At 49.6% G+C, this 19156-nt stretch overlaps 1 protein-coding gene across 7 annotated transcripts in view; it reads left to right on the top strand.

Annotated features, from left to right (window-relative positions):
• FAM234A (family with sequence similarity 234 member A) overlaps positions 1-19156 on the top strand; it is a 38655-nt gene that overhangs the window by 8547 nt on the left and 10952 nt on the right. For 6 of the 7 annotated variants that reach the window (XR_005581754.2, XR_005581751.2, XR_005581752.2 and 3 more), the window contains exons 2-6: positions 8807-9107; positions 16656-16772; positions 17119-17310; positions 18395-18525; positions 18909-19041. Coding sequence is in view for 3 of the 7 variants with exons in the window: in XM_003928347.4 (XP_003928396.1) it covers positions 8840-9107; positions 16656-16772; positions 17119-17310; positions 18395-18525; positions 18909-19041 (841 nt within the window). In the remaining 4 variants the exon portion in view is untranslated. Of the gene's footprint in view, positions 1-3107; positions 3220-8806; positions 9108-16655; positions 16773-17118; positions 17311-18394; positions 18526-18908; positions 19042-19156 lie in introns of all 7 variants that reach the window. The other variant, XM_074381837.1, reaches the window with a different exon arrangement.

The following is a 19156-nucleotide window of genomic DNA, read 5'->3' as shown; positions in this document are numbered from 1 at the left end:
TGGCGTGATCTCAGCTCACCACAACCTCTGCCTCCCTCATTCAAGCAATTCTCCTGTCTCAGCCTCCTAAATACCTGGGATTACAGATATGTGCCACCATGCCCAGCTAATTTTGTATTTTTAGTAGAGACCAGGTTTTTTTTTTTTTTTTTTTTTTTTTTTGAGACGGAGTTTCGCTCTTGTTACCCAGGCTGGGGTGCAATGGCGTGATCTCGGCTCACGGCAACCTCCGCCTCCTGGGTTCAGGCAATTCTCCTGCCTCAGCCTCCTGAGTAGCTGGGATTACAGGCACGCGCCACCATGCCCAGCTAATTCTTAGTATTTTTAGTAGAGACAGGGTTTCACCATATTGACCAGGATGGTCTCGATCTCTTGACCTCGTGATCCGCCCGCCTCGGCCTCCCAAAGTGCTGGGATTACAGGCTTGAGCCACCGCGCCCGGCCTAGAGACCAGGTTTATCCATGTTGGTCAGGCTGGTCTCGAAGTGATGACCTTAGGTGATCTGCTGACTTCAGCCTTCCAAAGGGCTGGGATTACACGCATGAGCCTTTGCGCCTGGTTTATTCATGATTTTTAAACCAGTTTCTCACAGATTATTTTGATCTTAGATCAGTCTCTGTTTTTCACTAATGCTTTACTGGCTGGCTCACAATTGTAGAAACCTGTGTTTATCAATTAAAATGATGATCCTCGTTTGGGCGCGGTGGCTCACACCTGTAATCCCAGCACTTTGGGAGGCCGAGGCAGGTAGATGGGGAGGCCAAGGCAGGTAGATCACAAGGTCAGGAGTTCAAGACCAACCTGGTCAAGATGGTGAAACCCTGTTTCTTTTTTTTTTTTTTTGAGACGGAGTTTCACTCTTGCTACCCAGGCTGGAGTGCAATGGCGCGATCTCCGCTCACCGCAACCTCCGCCTTCTGGGTTCAAGCAATTCTCCTGCCTCAGCCTCCTGAGTAGCTGGGATTACAGGCACACACCACCATGCCCAGCTAATTTTTTGTATTTTTAGTAGAGACGGGGTTTCACCATGTTGACCAGGATGGTCTCGATCTCTTGACCTCGTGATCCACCCGCCTCGGCCTCCCAAAGTGCTGGGATTACAGGCTTGAGCCACCGCGCCCGGCTTTTTTCCCTTTTTAAGTCATGTTACAGAGATGGTCCATGGGTAAGGGAAATGTTTGTCCTTTCAGCTAGGCTTTCCAATTCAAAAGGCAGAAATTAAGGAAATGACAGTACTTTCTCTGTCCCTGCCACAGAATGTCCAGTTGGGTCTGATATAACGTGACCAATCACACAGTAGAAATAAGAGTAGTGTGAATTTTATTTTTCCTTTAATTTTTAGAGGCCACCTTATAACTTGACTATTCTAGTTACGTGTTTTTTTTTTCACAGAGTGTGTACTTTATATACTCTATGCTTGTCCACACAGAGAACACTTCTGGAAGGACCCATAAGAAACTAGTAACATGAGTCTGGGCTCAGTGGCTCATGCCTGTAATCCCAGCACTTTGGGAGGCCAAGGCAGAATTGCCTGAGGTCAGGCATTCAAGACCAGTCTGGCCAACATGGTGAAACCACATCTCTGCGAAAAACAAAAAAAAATGGCCGGGCGCTGTGGCTCAAGCCACTCCAGCCTGGGTAACAAGAGCGAAATTCCGTCTCAAAAAAAAAGAAAAAAGAAAAATGATTAAATTCAGGTATAACCTTAAGACAAAAGGCAAAAATAAGAAAAAGAACAATGATTAAGAAAAGGAGTGATTTTTGTTTATTTACTTATTTTTATTTTTACTTTTTTTTTTTTTTTTTTTTGAGACGGAGTTTCGCTCTTGTTACCCAGGCTGGAGTGCAATGGCGTGATCTCGGCTCACCGCAACCTCCGCCTCCTGGGTTCAAGCAATTCTCCTGCCTCAGCCTCCTGAGTAGCTGGGATTACAGGCATGTGCCACCATGCCCAGCTCATTTTTTGTATTTTTAGTAGAGACGGGGTTTCACCATGTTGACCAGGATGGTCTCGATCTCTCGACCTCGTGATCCACCCGCCTCGGCCTCCCAAAGTGCTGGGATTACAGGCTTGAGCCACCGTGCCCGGCTTTTTTTTTTTTTTTTGAGACAGAGTTTTGCTCTGTCGCTCAGGCTGGATTGCAGTGGCATAATCTCAGCTCACTGCAACCTCTGCCTCCACCACACCCGACTGAGTTTTGTATTTTTAGTAGAGACAAGGTTTCGCCATGTTGGTCAGGCTGGTCTCAAACTCCTGACCTCCTGATCTGCTTGTCTCGACCTCCCAAAGTGCTGGGATTACAGGCATGAGCCACCGTGTCCGGCCTTATTTATTTATTTATTGAGACATCTGTCACCCAGGCTAGAGTGCAGTAGCGCCATCTTGCCCCCCGCCCCCGCAGGTTCAAGTGATTCTCCTGCCTCAGCCTCCCGAGTAGCTGGGATTACAGGCACGCGTCACCACGCCCAGCTAATTTTTGTATTTTTAGTAGAGCTGGGGTTTCACCATGTTGCTCAGGATGGTCTCGAGCTCCTGACCTCGTGATCTGCCTGCCTCATCCTCCCAAAGTGCTGGGATTGCAGGTGTGAGCCACCGCACCTGACCATGCAGTTTAATTTACTAGCTTAAGGTCTGCATTTGTATTGACTTCACTGAGCTTGCTGTGAAATCCAAGGAACAGTAAACCCCGAATGCAGGCCCGGGTGGCATCATCAGAGGAAAAGGCCCTTTCCCCCTCTGCCTTGCTTGCTTCCAGACTGGCTGTGCGGGGATGGAGTCTCCACTTGAGGGTCAGGAGATGTCTGGCCATCGTCTGTTGTTAGGGTGGGATGAACCTAACAAGGGCAGACTTCTCAGCCTGTGCTTTTCCACTCGGCTGCACCCTGAATCAGCTGGAGAGCGCCAGCAGCCGCTCCTGACTGGGACCTCATGTCCAGAGCAGCTAACTTGGTCCATCTGAGGTGTGACATCAGGATTCCAGAAGCACCTAGGTTATTTTCATGTGGAGCCACGGCTGAGAATCGTGTCTTTGGAAGGATCTACGTCCTCACCTGACATTTGCAGGCTGACTGAGCTGCAATTTACAAGTGGCTTTATGATCCCTAGATCTGCCTGGGCTTATGAAGACAGAGGTATTCGCTGTCTACAGCTTGCAACCAGATGTGCCAGCTGGAGTCAGCGTTGAGTGAGCACTTCCTCTAGGCACTCCCATGACCAGGTAGGCCGGGACTCTTCAGATTCCTGCTGCTGGTGGTTGATGCCCCCACCCCGCACCGAGTAGTGCTTTCCTGCACATTTTCTTTTCTTTTTTTTTTGAGGCGGAGTTTCGCTCTTGTTACCCAGGCTGGAGTGCAATGGCGCGATCTCGGCTCACCGCAACCTCCACCTCCTGGGTTCAGGCAATTCTCCTGCCTCAGCCTCCCGAGAAGCTGGGACTACAGGCACACACCACCAAGCCCAGCTAATTTTTTTGTATTTTTTTTTTAGTAGAGACGGGGTTTCACCATGTTGACCAGGATGGTCTCGATCTCTTGACCTCGTGATCCACCCGCCTCGGCCTCCCAAAGTGCTGGGATTATAGGCGTGAGCCACCGTGCCCGGCCTTCTTTTCTTTTGAGACAGAGTTTTGCTCTTACTGCCCAGGCTGGAGTGCAGTGTCACGATCTCAGCTCACTGCATCCTGTGCCTCCCTGGTTCAAGCAATTCTCCTGCCTCGGTCTCCCTAGTAGCTGGGATTACAGGTGGATGCCGCAACACCCTGCTAATTTTTTTTTTATTTTCAGTAGAGACGGGGTTTCACGGTGTTGGTCAGGCCGGTTTCGAACTCCTGACCTCAGGTGATCCACTTGCCTCTGCATCCCAGAGTGCTGGGATTGCAGGTGTGAGCCGCTGCCCCCGGCCATCCTGCATGTTCCCTTAGATGCTCTGGCTCCAGACAAATGAGGACAGCTGAGGCTCAGCTCGAATTTCTTGGCTGCAATTTTAAAGCTCTTAAGTTTAAAGCCTTAAAGATAGAAATCCAGAATTGTAGCATTCTGGTTCTCTTTCCATTTTCTTTCCTTTGCCAAAGGAATCTATGTTTTAAACACTTCACACATCCATTCGCTGGGGACATGGTGGCTAGATTTGCTGAACAGACGACATCTCCTCTTCTTCACGCCCTGGCTCCAGCCCCTCGGGCCTCGGCAGTGAGACACTCGCAAGTTCTTTTGCTGGCTTTTTCCATAGTTACCTTTTCTAGACAACCCATGCCCTGCCTTCCCCACCCCCATGCCAGCTGCTTGGGTTTAATGAGGTTCTTGGTCATGACTCATTGTTTGATTTTCCGTGGTCGAACTTATTACCTTTGATAAGCACACCTTTTCTGACTTCTAACAGGTTAAAACTTAAGCCTCAGCACTTAGGAGAATGCACACATTTTTGTAAATTGTGGTAAAGTGTACATAATATAAAATTTGCCATTAGACATTTGGTACATTCATAACATTTTGTAACCTTCACCACTGTTTTCATCATCCCACAACACCTGGCCACCACGAATCTGGTTTCTGCCTCCATGGATTTGCCAATTCTGGGCATTTCAGAGAATTGGAATCACACCACAGGTGACCTTTCTGTCCTAGTTATTTAATTCAGCGTAATTTTATAACGTGTCAGAATTTCTTTTGATCTTCTGTGGTGGGCTTTTTGTTTGTTCTTTGAGACAGGGTCTCACTCTGTCACCCAGGCAGGAGCACCATGGTGTGATCTCAGCTCATGTAGCCTCTGCTCCCCCTGGGTTCAAGTGATCTTTTTTTTTTTTTTTTTTTTTTAAACAGAGTCTCACTTTGTCACCCAGGCTGGCTTGCAGTGGCACGATCTTGGCTTACTGCAGAGTCTCACTTTGTCACCCAGGCTGGCGTACAGTGGCACAATCTCGGCTTACTGCAGCTTCCACCTCCTGAGTTCAAGTGATTCTCCTGCCTCAGCCTCCCAGGTAGCTGTGATTACAGGCAAGTGCCAGCATGCCTGGCTGATTTTTGTATTTTTTGTAGAGATGGGGTTTCACCGTGTTGTCTAGGCTGGTCTCGAATTCCTGACCTCAGGTGATCCACCCACCTGTGCCTCCCAAAGTCAAGTGATCTTTCTACCCCAGCCTCCGGGGTAGCTGGGACCACACATGAATACCACCATACCTGGTTAATTTTTTTGGTATTTTTAGTAGAGACAGAGCCTCGCCATGTTGTCCAGGCTGGTCTTGAACTCCTGAGCTCAAGCAGTCTGCTGCTTGGCCTCTGAAAGTGCTGCAATTACAGGCATGAGTCACCACGCCTAGCCAGGTTTTTTTGTTTTTTTTGTTTTGTTTTGTTTTGTTTTGTTTTGTTTTGAGACGGAGTTTCGCTCTTGTTACCCAGGCTGGAGTGCAATGGCGCGATCTCGGCTCACCACAACCTCCGCCTCCTGGGCTCAGGCAATTCTCCTGCCTCAGCCTCCTGAGTAGCTGGGATTACAGGCACGTGCCACCATGCCCAGCTAATTTTTTTGTATTTTTAGTAGAGACGGGGTTTCACCATGTTGACCAGGATGGTCTCGATCTCTCGACCTTGTGATCCACCCGCCTCAGCCTCCCAAAGTGCTGGGATTACAGGCTTGAGCCACCGCGCCCGGCTGTTTTTGTTTTTTAAGAGATGGAGTCTGGGCCGGAGCAGAGGCCTGTAATCCGTCTCAAGCCTGTAATCCCAGCACTTTGGGAGGCTGAGGTGGGTGGATCACGAGGTCAAGAGATCGAGACCATCCTGGTCAACATGGTGAAACCCTGTCTCTACTAAAAATACAAAAAATTAGCTTGGCATGGTGGCGCGTGCCTGTAATCCCAGCTACTCAGGAGACTGAGGCAGGAGAATTGCCTGAACCCAGGAGGCGGAGGTTGCGGTGAGCCGAGATCGCGCCATTGCACTCCAGCCTGGGTAACAAGAGTGAAACTCCATCTCCGAAAAAAAAAAAAAAAGAAAAAAGAGATGAAGTCTGGCTCTCTTGCCCAGGCTAGAGAGCAGTGGCGTGATCAGAGCTCACTGCTGCCTTGAGCAAGCTTCAAGAGATCCTCTGCCCTTGCTTCCCAAACCTCTGGCATTAAGGGCATGAGCCACCCTGCTGGCCAAGTTTCTGGTTTTTTGTTTTGTTTTGTTTTGTTTTGTTTTTTTTAATAGAGACAGGATTTCACCATGACCAGGATGGTCTCGATCTCCTCATCTCATGATCCACCCATCTTGGCCTCCCAAAGTGCTGGGATTACAGGTGTGATCTACTGCACCCAGCCCGGTTTTTTTGTTTGTTTGTTTTTGTTTTTTGAGACAGTTTCGCTCTTGTTGCCAAGGCTGGAGTGCAATGGAGCAATCTCGGCTTACTGCAGCCTTCGCCTCCTGGGTTCAAGTGATTCTCCTGTCTCCCAAGTAGCTCAGATTACAGGCATGTGCCACCATGCCCACCTAATTTTGTATTTTTAGTAGAGATAGGGTTTTTCCAGGCTGGTCTTAAGCTCCCAACCCCAGGTGATCCACCAGGCTTGGCCTCCAAAAGTGCTGGGATTACAGGCGTGAGCCACCATGACCAGCCCCTGTCTCTGTTTAATTCTTGGGGATGTATACCTAGGACTGGAATCGCTAGAGAATGCGATAATTCTATATTTAGCTTTTTTAGGGTCTGCCAGGCGGTGTTTGACAGCAGCCCCACCAGCGGTGCACAAGGGTTCCGATATCTCCACATCCTTACCCAGACTTGTTGTTTTTCATTTTTAAAATTAAAGCCATTCTACTGGGTATACACAGGTTTTTTTTTGGTTTTTTTTTTGAGACGGAGTTTTGCTCTTGTTACCCAGGCTGGAGTGCAATGGCGCGATCTCTGCTCACCGCAACGTCTGCCTCCTGGGTTCAAGCAATTTTCCTGCCTCAGCCTCCTGAGTAGCTGGGATTACAGGCATGTGCCACCATGCCCAGCTAATTTTTTGTATTTTTAGTAGAGACGGGGTTTCACCATGTTGACCAGGATGGTCTCGATCTTTTGACCACGTGATCCACCCGCCTCGGCCTCCCAAAGTGCTGGGATTACAGACTTAAGCCACCGCGCCCGGCCTATACACAGGTTTTAAAATGAATTTTTTGTTTGTTTGTTTGAGACGGAGTTTCGCTCTTGTTACCCAGGCTGGAGTGCAATGGCGCAATCTCAGCTCACCGCAACCTCCTCCTCCTGGGTTCAGGCAATTCTCCTGCCTCAGCCTCCTGAGTATCTGGGATTACAGGCACGCGCCACCATGCCCAGCTCATTTTTTGTATTTTTAGTAGAGACGGGGTTTCACCATGTTGACCAGGATGGTCTCGATCTCTTGACCTTGTGAATCGCCCGCCTCGGCCTCCCAAAGTACTGGGATTACAGGCTTGATCCACCGCGCCCGGCCAAAATGAATTATTTTTATTAGACAGTTAGGGAAAGACAAAGTCAGGAGTAAAAGGTTTAAACATAAGCCAGCAGTCCCTTATCTGTCTGTCTTCCTGACCCTTCCCCAGAGGGTGTGGCTTCAGCTCTCCGCACTCCCTCCCGACCTCTGTTCCCCCTCTTTCACCCCTCCCTTTGTCATGGACTGTTGACTTCCTTTTTGGGTAGATGAAGATTATACCTAACGTCTGCATGATCATGTCCAGTTTCTCAGTATGTTGTGTTAGGCCGTCAGTTTGGCTGTTTAAAAGGGGTCAAAATAACAAAAATCTTGCCTAAGACAAAATGGAAGTTTGTTTTTTTCTCATTTAGTACAGTGGAAGCAGCTCAGGCTGGGTGATGGTGGCTGGCAGATATCAGGGGCCTTGCACCTTTCCCATCTTCAAACACGTCTTCCATTTTGTCTCTAAGATGGTGACTGCCGGTTTCACCGCCACGTCGACCCCCAATCCAGCCAGCAGGAGGGGACCAGGGTGAGGAGGGGGCCTGTTTTTCCCCTTCAGAGTCGGGGCTCAGAAGTTAGCCCAGCCCTGAGCTCACTCCACACAGCTGTCCTCTGTCCTCCCCATGGACTTCCGTTTGAACAGACTTTATTTTATTTTTTTCTAGTTTGTGTTTATCATGAACATGCTTTACTAATAATAATTAGTGTTTGAATGTTACTCTGTATCAAATGATCTTATAAATGCTTCATATGCATTTAATTAATCCTTAGAATGGGCTTCTAAGGTAGATATTTCTTTTACAGATAAGGAAACTGAGGCACAGTTCAGTCAAAGCACATGTCCTGGTCACACAGCTAGAGAGGCACAAGGCTGCCTGCCTGGAGCCCATCTTGACTCAGGGTGCTTTGAATTGTGGGTCTGTGGCCCTCCAGGGAGCCCATGTGTGTGCACCTGGGCCACCTTTTCCATCTGTGCTTGAGGCTGGTGGAAGGTCCCTCAGAAGGCTCAGATGCTGAGTAGGCGGGGCTTAGTTTAACTTGCAGGGTGTGGGTTTCCTCATCCCAGCTCAGGCCCAGCACTGCCCTGGAGCTCATTCAGCAGTTCCTGGGTGCGGCGGCAGGAAGCACCAGCGTGTTCAGGATGAAGATAGTTTCCTGCCTGCTGGCTCTACACAGCTAATTCGCCTTCCCATGTTAATTAGAGACCTTTTTAAGTACAGTCGTTTAAGACTGACACGCTAAACATTTATTTAGCTTTTATTTCCTGGCCTGATGGCCCATAGTTACAGCTGCAGCCAGCTCCGCAAGAAGCTGACACCAGCAGAGTCCTCTGTGCTGCAGCTTTGTGCTGTGGGACTGCCAGCCTTGCCGACCTCTTGTTTTATTGACTCAGTGACCAGGAGCTAAACTTTGGGATGTGCACGTGATGTTGGACAACAAGGACTTAGAAGCCGAAATCTACCCCTTGAAAAATGAAGAAAGAAAATCGCAGGAAAATCTGGGAAACCCGTCGAAAAATGAAGATAACTTGAAAAGCACGCCTCCGCAATCCCAGCTCTCCCGATGCCGTACGGTGGCGTTTTTTCTTTCGTTGTTTCTCTGCCTTTTTGTGGTGTTTGTCGTCTCATTCGTCATCCCGTGTCCAGACCGGCCAGCGTCACAGCGCATGTGGAGGGTCGACTACAATACTGCTGGTGAGCCTAGGTTTCCCCGCCCAGTGGCGTCCAAAGCAGCTCTTCCCAGGGGGTGGGGGGCAGAATTTGTGTCTGTGAGTCTAGAAGTGGCCTTTAACAGTGAATCAACCCCAAGGGGCTGCCACTTCTATGTCCGAGGTTTTCCTGGAGTTTCAGGGAGTGATAGAGCATCGTTTTTAGTTTTTTGGTTTTTGTTTTGAGACAAAGTTTCACTCTTGTTGCCCAGGCTGGAGAGCAGTGGTGGGATCTCAGCTCACCACAACCTCCACCTGCCTCAGCCTTCCAAGTAGCTGGGATTCCAGGCATGCACCACCACACCCAGCTAATTTTGTGTTTTTAGTAGAGACAGGGTTTTCCATGTTGGTCAGGCTGGTCTTGACCTCCTGACCTTGGGTGATCCACCTTCCTCAGCCTCCCAAAGGGCCGGGATTACAGTGAGCCACTGCAGCACCCGGCCGAGCAGCCCTTAAGTAAACGTGGAAACACTGCCAGGGAGGTATTGTGGCTGGCTTCTGGGTCTCCCGTTTTCAGGAAGGATCAGGTGGGTAAATAAACAAAAGTAGCCTATTTGGCTACTTTTCTTTTCTTTTTTTTTTTTTTTTTTTTTTGTCAGAGTTTTTCTCTTGTCACCCAGGCTGGAGTACAATGGCACAGTCTCAGCTTACTGCACCCTCCCAGGTTCAAGTGATTCTCCTGCCTCATCCTCCTGAGTAGCTGGGATTGCAGGCGTGCGCCACCACGCCCGGTTACTTTTCTGTAGTTTTCTTTTTTTTTTTTTTTTGAGACGGAGTTTCACTCTTGTTACCCAGGCTGGAGTGCAATGGCGCGATCTCGGCTCACCGCAACCTCCGCCTCCTGGGTTCAAGCAATTCTCCTGCCTCAGCCTCCTGAGTAGCTGGAATTACAGGCACGCGCCACCATGCCCAGCTAATTTTTTGTATCTTTAGTAGAGACGGGGTTTCACCATGTTGACCAGGATGGTCTCGATCTCTCGACCTTGTGATCCACCCACCTCGGCCTCCCAAAGTGCTGGGATTACAGGCTTGAGCCACCGTGCCCGGCCCTCTGTAGTTTTCTTTATTTTTTGAGACTAAAGTCTCATTCTGTTGCCCAGGCTGGAGTGCAGTGGCATGATCTTGGCTCACTGCAACCTCCATCTCCTGGGTTCAAGTGCCTCATTCTCCCTAGTAGCTGGGATTACAGGTGCATGCCACCATGCCTGGCTAATTTTTTTATTTTATTTTTTTTGTAGAGACATGGTTTCACCATGTTAGCCAGGATGGTCTCCATCATTTGACCTTGTGATCCACCTGCCTTGGACTCCCAAAGCGCTGGGATTATGGGTGTGAGCCACCCCACCCAGCTATTTGGCTGCTTTTCTAAATTAAAGAATTTAATGAAACAGAGCTGCCGACGGAAAGATACAGAGAAGTCTGTCATGAAATGTGAAGAACATGCACCAGCTTGTGCGGTCCAGACTTGCTAGGGTGCCCCAGCTCATATTCTGGTTAGCGAAAGGAGATCACACTTTGATTACTGTCTCATGAATGTGGCAGTCTGGAGTCTTGGCCTTTACGAAAAGCAGTGGAGTCAGCCTTAGTCAGGACATGGTGCTCCTGGGAGAACAGCAGCTGCAGTCAGCATGTCGGTGGGTGTGAGCACTGAGAGCCCCAGAGTGTTTCCTGGCACAGACTCGAGGGCTTCACCAGCAACATCAGTAGCATTTCCTGTTGAAACCTCACTTAGGTTCAGTATGTGTTCAAGATTCAGCGCTTAATTTGGGAAGACAATATATGTTTCTCTGTTTTTTGTTTTTTTTTTTTTTTTGCAGTTTTATTATGCTCTAATTTATTTATTTATTTTTTTTTGAGACAAGAATCTTGCTCTGTTGCCTGGACTGGAGTGCAGTGGCATGATCTTGGCTCACTGCAACCTCTGCCTCCTGGGTTCAAGGGATTGTCTTGCCTCAGCCTCCTGAGTAGCTGGGATTACAGGTGTGTGCCACCACGCCTGGCTAATTTTTTTGTATTTTTAGTAGAGATGAGGTTTCATCATCTTAGTCAGGCTGGTCTCAAGCTCCTGACTTTGTGATCTGCCTGCTTCAGCCTCCAAAAGTGCTGGGATTATAGGCGTGAGCCACTGCGCCCAACCTTTTTTTTTTTTTTTTTTTTTTTTAAAGACAGAGTCTTGCTCTGTTGCCCGGGCTGGAGTGCAGTGGCGTGATCTCGACTCACTGCAACCTCCACCTTCCCTGGTTCAAGCAATTCCCTTGCCTCAGTCTCGCAAGTAGCTGAGATTATAGGCACATGCCACCATTTCTGGCTAATATTTTTGTATTTTTTTTTTTTTTTTTTTTTTTTTTGAGACGGAGTTTCGCTCTTGTTACCCAGGCTGGAGTGCAATGGCGCGATCTCGGCTCACCGCAACCTCCGCCTCCTGGGTTCAGGCAATTCTCCTGCCTCAGCCTCCTGAGTAGCTGGGATTACAGGCACGTGCCACCATGCCCAGCTAATTTTTTGTACTTTTAGTAGAGACGGGGTTTCACCATGTTGACCAGGATGGTCTCGATCTCTCGACCTCGTGATCCACCCGCCTCGGCCTCCCAAAGTGCTGGGATTACAAGCTTGAGCCACCGCGCCCGGCCATATTTTTGTATTTTTAGTAGAGACGGGATTTCACCATGTTGATCAGACTGGTCTCCAACTCTTGACCTTAGGCAGTTTGCCCTTCCTCTTCAGCCTCCCAACCTGGCCTTTTTTTTTTTTTTTTTTTTGAGATGAAGTCTCACTCTGTTGCCAGGCTGGAGTGCAGTGATGGGATCTCAGCTCACTGCAACTTCCAACTCCTGGGTTCAGGTGATTCTCCTGCCTCAGCCTCCTGAGTGACTGGGACTGCAGGCACCCGCTACCATGCCCAGATAATTTTTTGTATTTTTAGTAGAGATGGGGTTTCACTGTGTTGGCCAGACTGGTCTCAAACTCCTGACCTCATGATCCGCCCACTTCAGCCTCCCAAAGTGCTGGGATTACAGGCATGAGCCGCCGTGCACGGCCTCTAGATATATTTTATAGAAGTGATATCATACAGTACGTCCCTTTGGAGCGTGACTTCCTTCACTTAGTGTGATTTTGTGCGGTTCGTTCGTGTCATGGTCTGTGTCTTTCCATCACCGAGCAGTGCTCCTGCCAGGGGTGCTGGCTGATGATCATCTAGATCGCTCCCGGTTGGGGCTCTTAGGAATAATGCTGCTGTGGACATTCGTCTGTAGATGTTTGTGTGGATAGGTTTTCATTTCTGGGGTACATTGCTAGGAGCAGAATTGTTGAGCCCTGTGGTAAGTTTATGTTTAACTTTCTGAGAAGCTGACAAGCTGTTTTCCAAAGCGACTGTACTATTTTACATTCCTACCTACAATGCTGAGGAGGCCTTTAGTTTCTCCAGTCCTTGCCAACACTTATTATTGTCTGTCTTTTTTTTTTTTTTTTTTTTTTTTTTTTTTGGAGACGGAGTTTCGCTCTTGTTACCCAGGCTGGAGTGCAATGGCGCGATCTCGGCTCACCGCAACCTCCGCCTCCTGGGCTCAGGCAATTCTCCTGCCTCAGCCTCCTAAGTAGCTGGGATTACAGGCACGCACCACCATGCCCAGCTAACTTTTTGTATTTTTAGTAGAGACGGGGTTTCACCTTGTTGACCAGGATGGTCTCGATCTCTCGACCTCGTGATCCACCCGCCTCAGCCTCCCAAAGTGCTGGGATTACAGGCTTGAGCCACCGCGCCCGGCCTATTGTCTGTCTTTTTGATTATGCCCATGGTAGTGAGTGTGAATTAGAATCTCCCAGTGACACCAGGCGCGGTGGCTCAAGCCTGTAATCCCAGCACTTTGGGAGGCCGAGGCGTGTGGATCACGAGGTCGAGAGATCGAGACCATCCTGGTCAACATGGTGAAACCCCGTCTCTACTAAAAATACAAAAAATTAGCTGGGCATGGTGGCGTGTGCCTGTAATCCCAGCTACTCAGGAGGCTGAGGCAGGAGAACTGCCTGAACCCAGGAGGCGGAGGTTGCGGTGAGCCGAGATCACACCATTGCACTCCAGCCTGGATAACAAGAGTGAAACTCCGTCTCAAAAAAAAAAAAAAAAAAAAAAAAAAAAAAAAAAAAAATCTCCCAGTGACTAAAAGTGTTGGCCTCCTCTCTTTATGTGATTTATTTATTTATTTTTTTTTTTTTTTTTTTTTTTTTTTTTTTTTTTGAGACAGTTTCGCTCGTGTTACCCAGGCTGGAGTGCAATGGCGCGATCTCGGCTCATGGCAACCTACGCCTCCTGGGCTCAGGCAATTCTCCTGCCTCAGCCTCCTAAGTAGCTGGGATTACAGGCACGCGCCACCATGCCCAGCTAGTTTTTTGTATTTTTAGTAGAGACGGGGTTTCACCATGTTGACCAGGATGGTCTCGATCTCTCGACCTCGTGATCCACCCGCCTTGGCCTCCCAAAGTGCTGGGATTACAGGCTTGAGCCACCGCGCCCGGCTCTTTATGTGATTTTTAATCATTCTTGTATCTTCTTTGGTGAATGTCCATGCAAGTCTTTTGGCCTTTTGCTCATTTAAAAAAAATTTTTTTTAATTTAAATTTTTTATTAAAAAAATTTTTTTTAATTTAAATTTTTTATTAAATTTTTTTTTTTTTTTTTTTTTTTTTTTTTTTTTTTTTTTTAGACGGAGTTTCGCTCTTGTTGCCCAGGCTGGAGTGCAATGGCGCGATCTCGGCTCACCGCAACCTCTGCCTCCCGGGCTCAGGCAATTCTCCTGCCTCAGCCTCCTGAGTAGCTGGGATTACAGGCACGCGCCACCATGCCCAGCTAATTTTTTGTATTTTTAGTAGAGACGGGGTTTCACCATGTTGACCAGGATGGTCTCGATCTCCTGACCTCGTGATCCACCCACCTCGGCCTCCCAAAGTGCTGGGATTACAGGTTTGAGCCACTGCGACCGGCTATTTAAAAAAATTTTAAATTTTATTAAATTTCTGTCTTAGCAGGATGGGCCATGGAAGTCAGAATCTGCTATGGAGTGTGTAATAACTCACCTGCCAAAAAAAAAAATTCCTTTTTTTTTTTTTTTTTTTTAAAAAAAAAGTTCCCTCTTGTTGCCCAGGCTGGAGTGCAGTGGCATGATCTCGCTCACTGTAATCTCTACCTCCTGGGTTCAGGTGACTCTTCTGCCTGACCCTCCCTAGTAGCTGGGATTACAGGCATGTACCACCTAATTTTTTGCATTTTTAGTAGAGACGGGTTTCACTGTGCTGGCAAGACTGGTCTCAAACTCCTGACCTTAGGCGATCTACCCATCTCAGCCTCCCAAAGTGCTGGGATTAAAGGCATGAGCCACCGAGCCTAGCTGGTTTTTTTTTTTTTTTTTTTGAGATGGAGTTTTGCCCTTGTCCCTCAGGCTGGAGTGCAGTGGTTCCATCTTGGCTCACTGTACCCTCCACCTCTCGGGTTCAAGCAATTCTCCTGTCTCAGCCTCCCAAGTAGCTAGGGTTGCAGGCACATGCCACCCTGCCTGGCTAATTTTTGTAGTTTTGGTAGAGCGGGTAGTTTTACCATGTTGGCCAGGCTGGTCTCAAACTCCTGATCTCAAGTGATTCACCTGTCTCGGCCTCCTAAAGTACTAGGACTACAGGTGTGAGCCGCCATGCCTGACCTTTTCACTCTCTTGATAGTAGTATTTTATGCATAAAAGTGTTCTGGGGTTGTTTTTTGTTTTGTTTTGTTTTGTTTTGTTTTTTTGAGATGGAGTCTTGCTCTGTAACCCAGGCTGGAGTGCAGTGGCGTGATCTCGGCTCACTACAACTTCTGCCTCCCGGGTTCAAGCGATTCTCCTGCCTCAGCCTTCTAAGTAGCTGGGACTATAGGTGCCCACCACCATGCCCGACTAATTTTTTTGTAGATTTTTGGTAGAAATGAGGTTCCACCATGTTACCCATGATGGTCACAGTCTCCTGACCCTGTGATCCACCCACCTTGGCCTCCCAAAGTGCTGGAATTACAGGTATGAGGCACTGTGGCCAAAGTTTTTAATTTTCATGAAGTCCACTTTACTTTTTCTTTTGTTTCCTGTGGTTTTGTTTTTTCCTTTAAGACAGCATCTCACTCTGTCATCCAGGTGGGAGAGTGCAGTGGCGTGATCCTGATTCACTGCAACTGCCACCTCCTGGGTTAAAGTGATTCTCCTGTCTCAGCCTCCTGTGTAGCTGGGATTATAGGCCTATGCCACCACGCCTGGCTAATTTTTGTATTTTTAGTAGAGACAGGGTTTCACCATATTAGCCAGGCTGGTCTCACTGACCTCAGATGATCTGCCCTCCTCCCCTGGCTTCCCAAAGTGCTGGGATTATAGGTGTGAATCATTGTGTCTGGCCTCCTGCACTTTTGTGTCAAAAAATCCTTACCAAATCCAGTGTCATGAACATTTTTCCTTTTTTTTTTTTTTCCTGAGTCACATAGTTTTAGCTCTTATGTTTAGGTGTTTAATTCATTTTGAGTTTTTTTTTTTTTTTAAGATGGTGTTTCACCATATTGGTCAGGCTGGTAACGAACTCCTGACCTCAGGTGATCCACCCACCTCAGCCTGCCAAAGTGCTGGGATTACAGGCGTGAGCCACCACGCCCGGCTTTGAGTTCATTTTTGTGCATGATATAAAAGTGAAGATCCAGCTTCACGCTGGACCCAGCAGCTCGTGCCTGCCATCCCAACCTTCGGGACGGTGAGGCAGGAGGATCACTTGAGGCCTGGAGTTCAAGACCAGCCTGGACCACATAGCCAGACCCTGTTTCTTTTTTTTTTTTTTTTTTTTTTTTTTTGAGATGGAGTTTCGCTCTTGTTACCCAGGCTGGAGTGCAATGGCGTGATCTCAGCTCACCACAACCTCCGCTTCCTGGGTTCAGGCAATTCTCCTGCCTCAGCCTCCCGAGTAGCTGGGATTACAGGCATGCGCCACCATGCCCAGCTAATTTTTTGTATTTTTAGTAAAGACAGGGTTTCACCATGTTGACCAAGATGTCTCGATCTCTTGACCTCGTAATCCACCCGCCTTGGCCTCCCAAAGTGCTGGGATTACAGGCTTGAGCCACTGCGCCCAGCCTAGACGCTGTTTCTAAATTAAAAAGTTGTGGAGGGGGTTCAACTTCATTCTTTTGGTGTTTGAGTTTAGGGCATATAATTTATCGCTTGAGTCCTTGAATGAAAGGAAATGTGGACTGTCTAGATACCATCTGTTCTAGGGAGGGATTTGTTTCTCACCAGAAGGTGGCAGGACATCAGTTGGGCACGCCCAGGATTCCTGCTTGTTCTTTTCTGAAGATGAACACTGGGCATTGTCGTCCCACCCCTTGTGCTCTGGAAGGAAATTACTCATCCTCGTGGGGAAGAAGCCACCGTCCTCATTGGGTGACCTCACAGGGGGCAGAGAAGTAGTTCATGTTGGACCTGACCATTCCTGGAAACCAGGCATGGCCTGTGGAGTACAGTCTGGTTTTCTCTTGCAGTCACCTATGACTTTCTGGCTGTGGACGACATAAATGGGGACAGGATCCAAGATATTCTCTTTCTTTATAAAAACACCAACAGCAGCAACAATTTCAACCAGTCCTGCATGGATGAAGGTAATGTCATTTTATCTGAAAAGGAGGAGCTCCATGTAGAAGGAGGAATCTTTGTTTTGGGTTTTGGGGAAGCCGATGCTGGTATTTGTGAAACCCATCTCATCACCCTTCCTGCCAGGACTAGAAAGAGGCTGGGAGGCCCAGCCCTAGCATCACCGTGGCCACTGAGACCCCGTGGGTCAGCGTTAGAGCCCGAAGAGCCTACAAGATAAAGGGGATATACCTGGGAGGGAGGGGCTGTGGCCAGGGTGAGGTGTGAGGAAGACAGGCCTGGCAGAGCACACACTGGGGCCTGCCCAGTTGCCCGGAGGCTGCAGCAGTGATGTGCTGGTGTCTCTCCCTACAGGCTTTTCCTCTCCCTGCACCTTTGCGGCTGCTCTGTCTGGGGCCAATGGCAGCACGCTCTGGGAGAGGCCTGTGGCCCAAGACGTGGCCTTCGTGGAGTGTGCTGTGCCCCGGCCAAGGGGCAGTGAGGCGCCTCCTTCCTGCATCCTTGTGGGCAGACCCAGCTCTTTCACTGCAGTAAATTTCTTCACAGGTAGGCCAGGCTCAGCCCCGTGATCTTGAGGGTGGCTGGATGGGAAGGAAACTCATGGGGAGAGCCTCCAAGTGAAAGTCCTGCGCCTCAGCTGCCTCCCTGCATGGTGTCTGTCACCTCCGTTACACCTGGGTGGGCTGTCACCCACGGGCAGATGTCACCTGCTGTGGGGTAGCAGAGAGGAGGAGCGGCTTGGCCGCCGGCTGCTCCTGGGGTGTCTGTGGTGGCAGTGGCCAGGGCGAACCCAGAACATGAACCTGCACTCAGCCCACCAGGGAAGATGGGCCTGTAGGTGCCCCTGAGCCTGAAGGCGCAGGTCTCCGAGCCCAAGCGGAGCCGGCCACGTGGAAGCACAGCATTGGAACGTGTGGTATGCATGGAGGGCGGAGGGTGTGCGCGTGGGCTCCTCGCAGCTCATGGCGCTCTGGAGGAATTCTGTGCCTAGATTTGGTGAATGTTCACATTTCCCTTACAAGTTGTCATTTTAAGGATATGGAGGAGAATAAAGAGCAGGCTGGAAATATTTTAAGAATCAAGGGTTCTGTCTTAAAAAAAAAAAGGTTTGGATGAGAATGTGTGTGGGTGAGGAGTTGCGTTGGGACCTGTGGTCAGTAGATCTGCCTCCAAGCACACACCTCCATTCCTGCCTTCTCTGTGCAGGGCAGAGGAAGGGGCTGCTCAGCCGGGGCCTGCAAGAGGCAGGGGCTTGGAGAGGTCGGGGAGGTCAGGCTTCATGCATTCAGGCAGGGGGTCAGCGTTGGCCCTCGATGTTCTAGGACACACAGCTGGGAGAAAAGGAAGGGGGAACTCTGCGGTTCCCAGGAATGAGGCTGTCAGCCTTTGGCGTATTGCCACTGGGCCTCCATACGGAGGCAGGTCGTGTGTCCACTTCCGGGTGCTGCTCCTCTACGAGCACGGAGTGCTGCCCTCCCTCCTGTCGGGATACCTGCTTTGAGTGTGTGGGGAGCCGTGCAGTCGCAAGGGTGACAGCTCCACGGGAGCCTGCCTGTCACAGGCTGTGCAGTTGCCAGGCTGCTATCGAAGGGGGCTCGGCTGCATTCCGCGACCATGTGCCTGATTTTAGGGGAAACCCAGTGGCACCATGCCAGCAGCTTCAGCAGGAATTCGTCCATCCTGAGCCCTCTGCTGCAGGTGCCTGATGTGGACAGCGACGGGGTCCCAGACTTGCTGGTTCTCACCCAGGAGCAGGAGGAGGTACAGCCCAACTTCCCAGATAGGATTTGGGTCTGACCGCTTGTCGGGGACTCGCCAAGAGCCCCACGTTCCCAACTCCCATCGACCCAGCATACTGAGGGGACTCCACCTTTACCAGACAGCTTTGGGGCCTCCCCAAGAACGGTGGCATACACACATTTCCATTTTGTACCATTGCAGTGCTGAGGGTGAAGTTCTGAGGGCTGCCCTGCCTGCCTCAGATGGCCTGTGCAGTGTGGAGTCACTGACCGTAGTGTCAGACTCTGATGTGAACACCTCTTTCCTCAAAATCCAGAGCCTGGGGCCCCTCCCCTTTCCGCATCTCCCGGTACCCCAGCCCTGGACTCAGGTCCCTCTCTTCCTTGGGCCCTGTGTCATTGCAGGTTAGTGGTCATCTCTATTCAGGCCGCAATGGGGACCAGATTGGCCTCAGAGGCAGCCTCGGCGTGGACGGGGAAAGTGGCTTCCTCCTTCACGTCACCAGGACGGGTGCCCACTACATCCTCTTCCCTTGTGGTATGTGCCTGGCCAGCCTCACGGGCAGAGTGTAGGAGGGAATGGTGACTGCCCCGCGGCCCCCCAGGCCCTGCTTCTATACTAGAGGTGCTGGAGTCGGGAAGCCCAGGGCCTG

Source organism: Saimiri boliviensis, chromosome 12, assembly GCF_048565385.1.
Source record: "Saimiri boliviensis isolate mSaiBol1 chromosome 12, mSaiBol1.pri, whole genome shotgun sequence".
NCBI classification, from domain to species: Eukaryota; Metazoa; Chordata; class Mammalia; order Primates; family Cebidae; genus Saimiri; species Saimiri boliviensis.
This window is presented reverse-complemented; position numbering and strand designations above follow the sequence as displayed.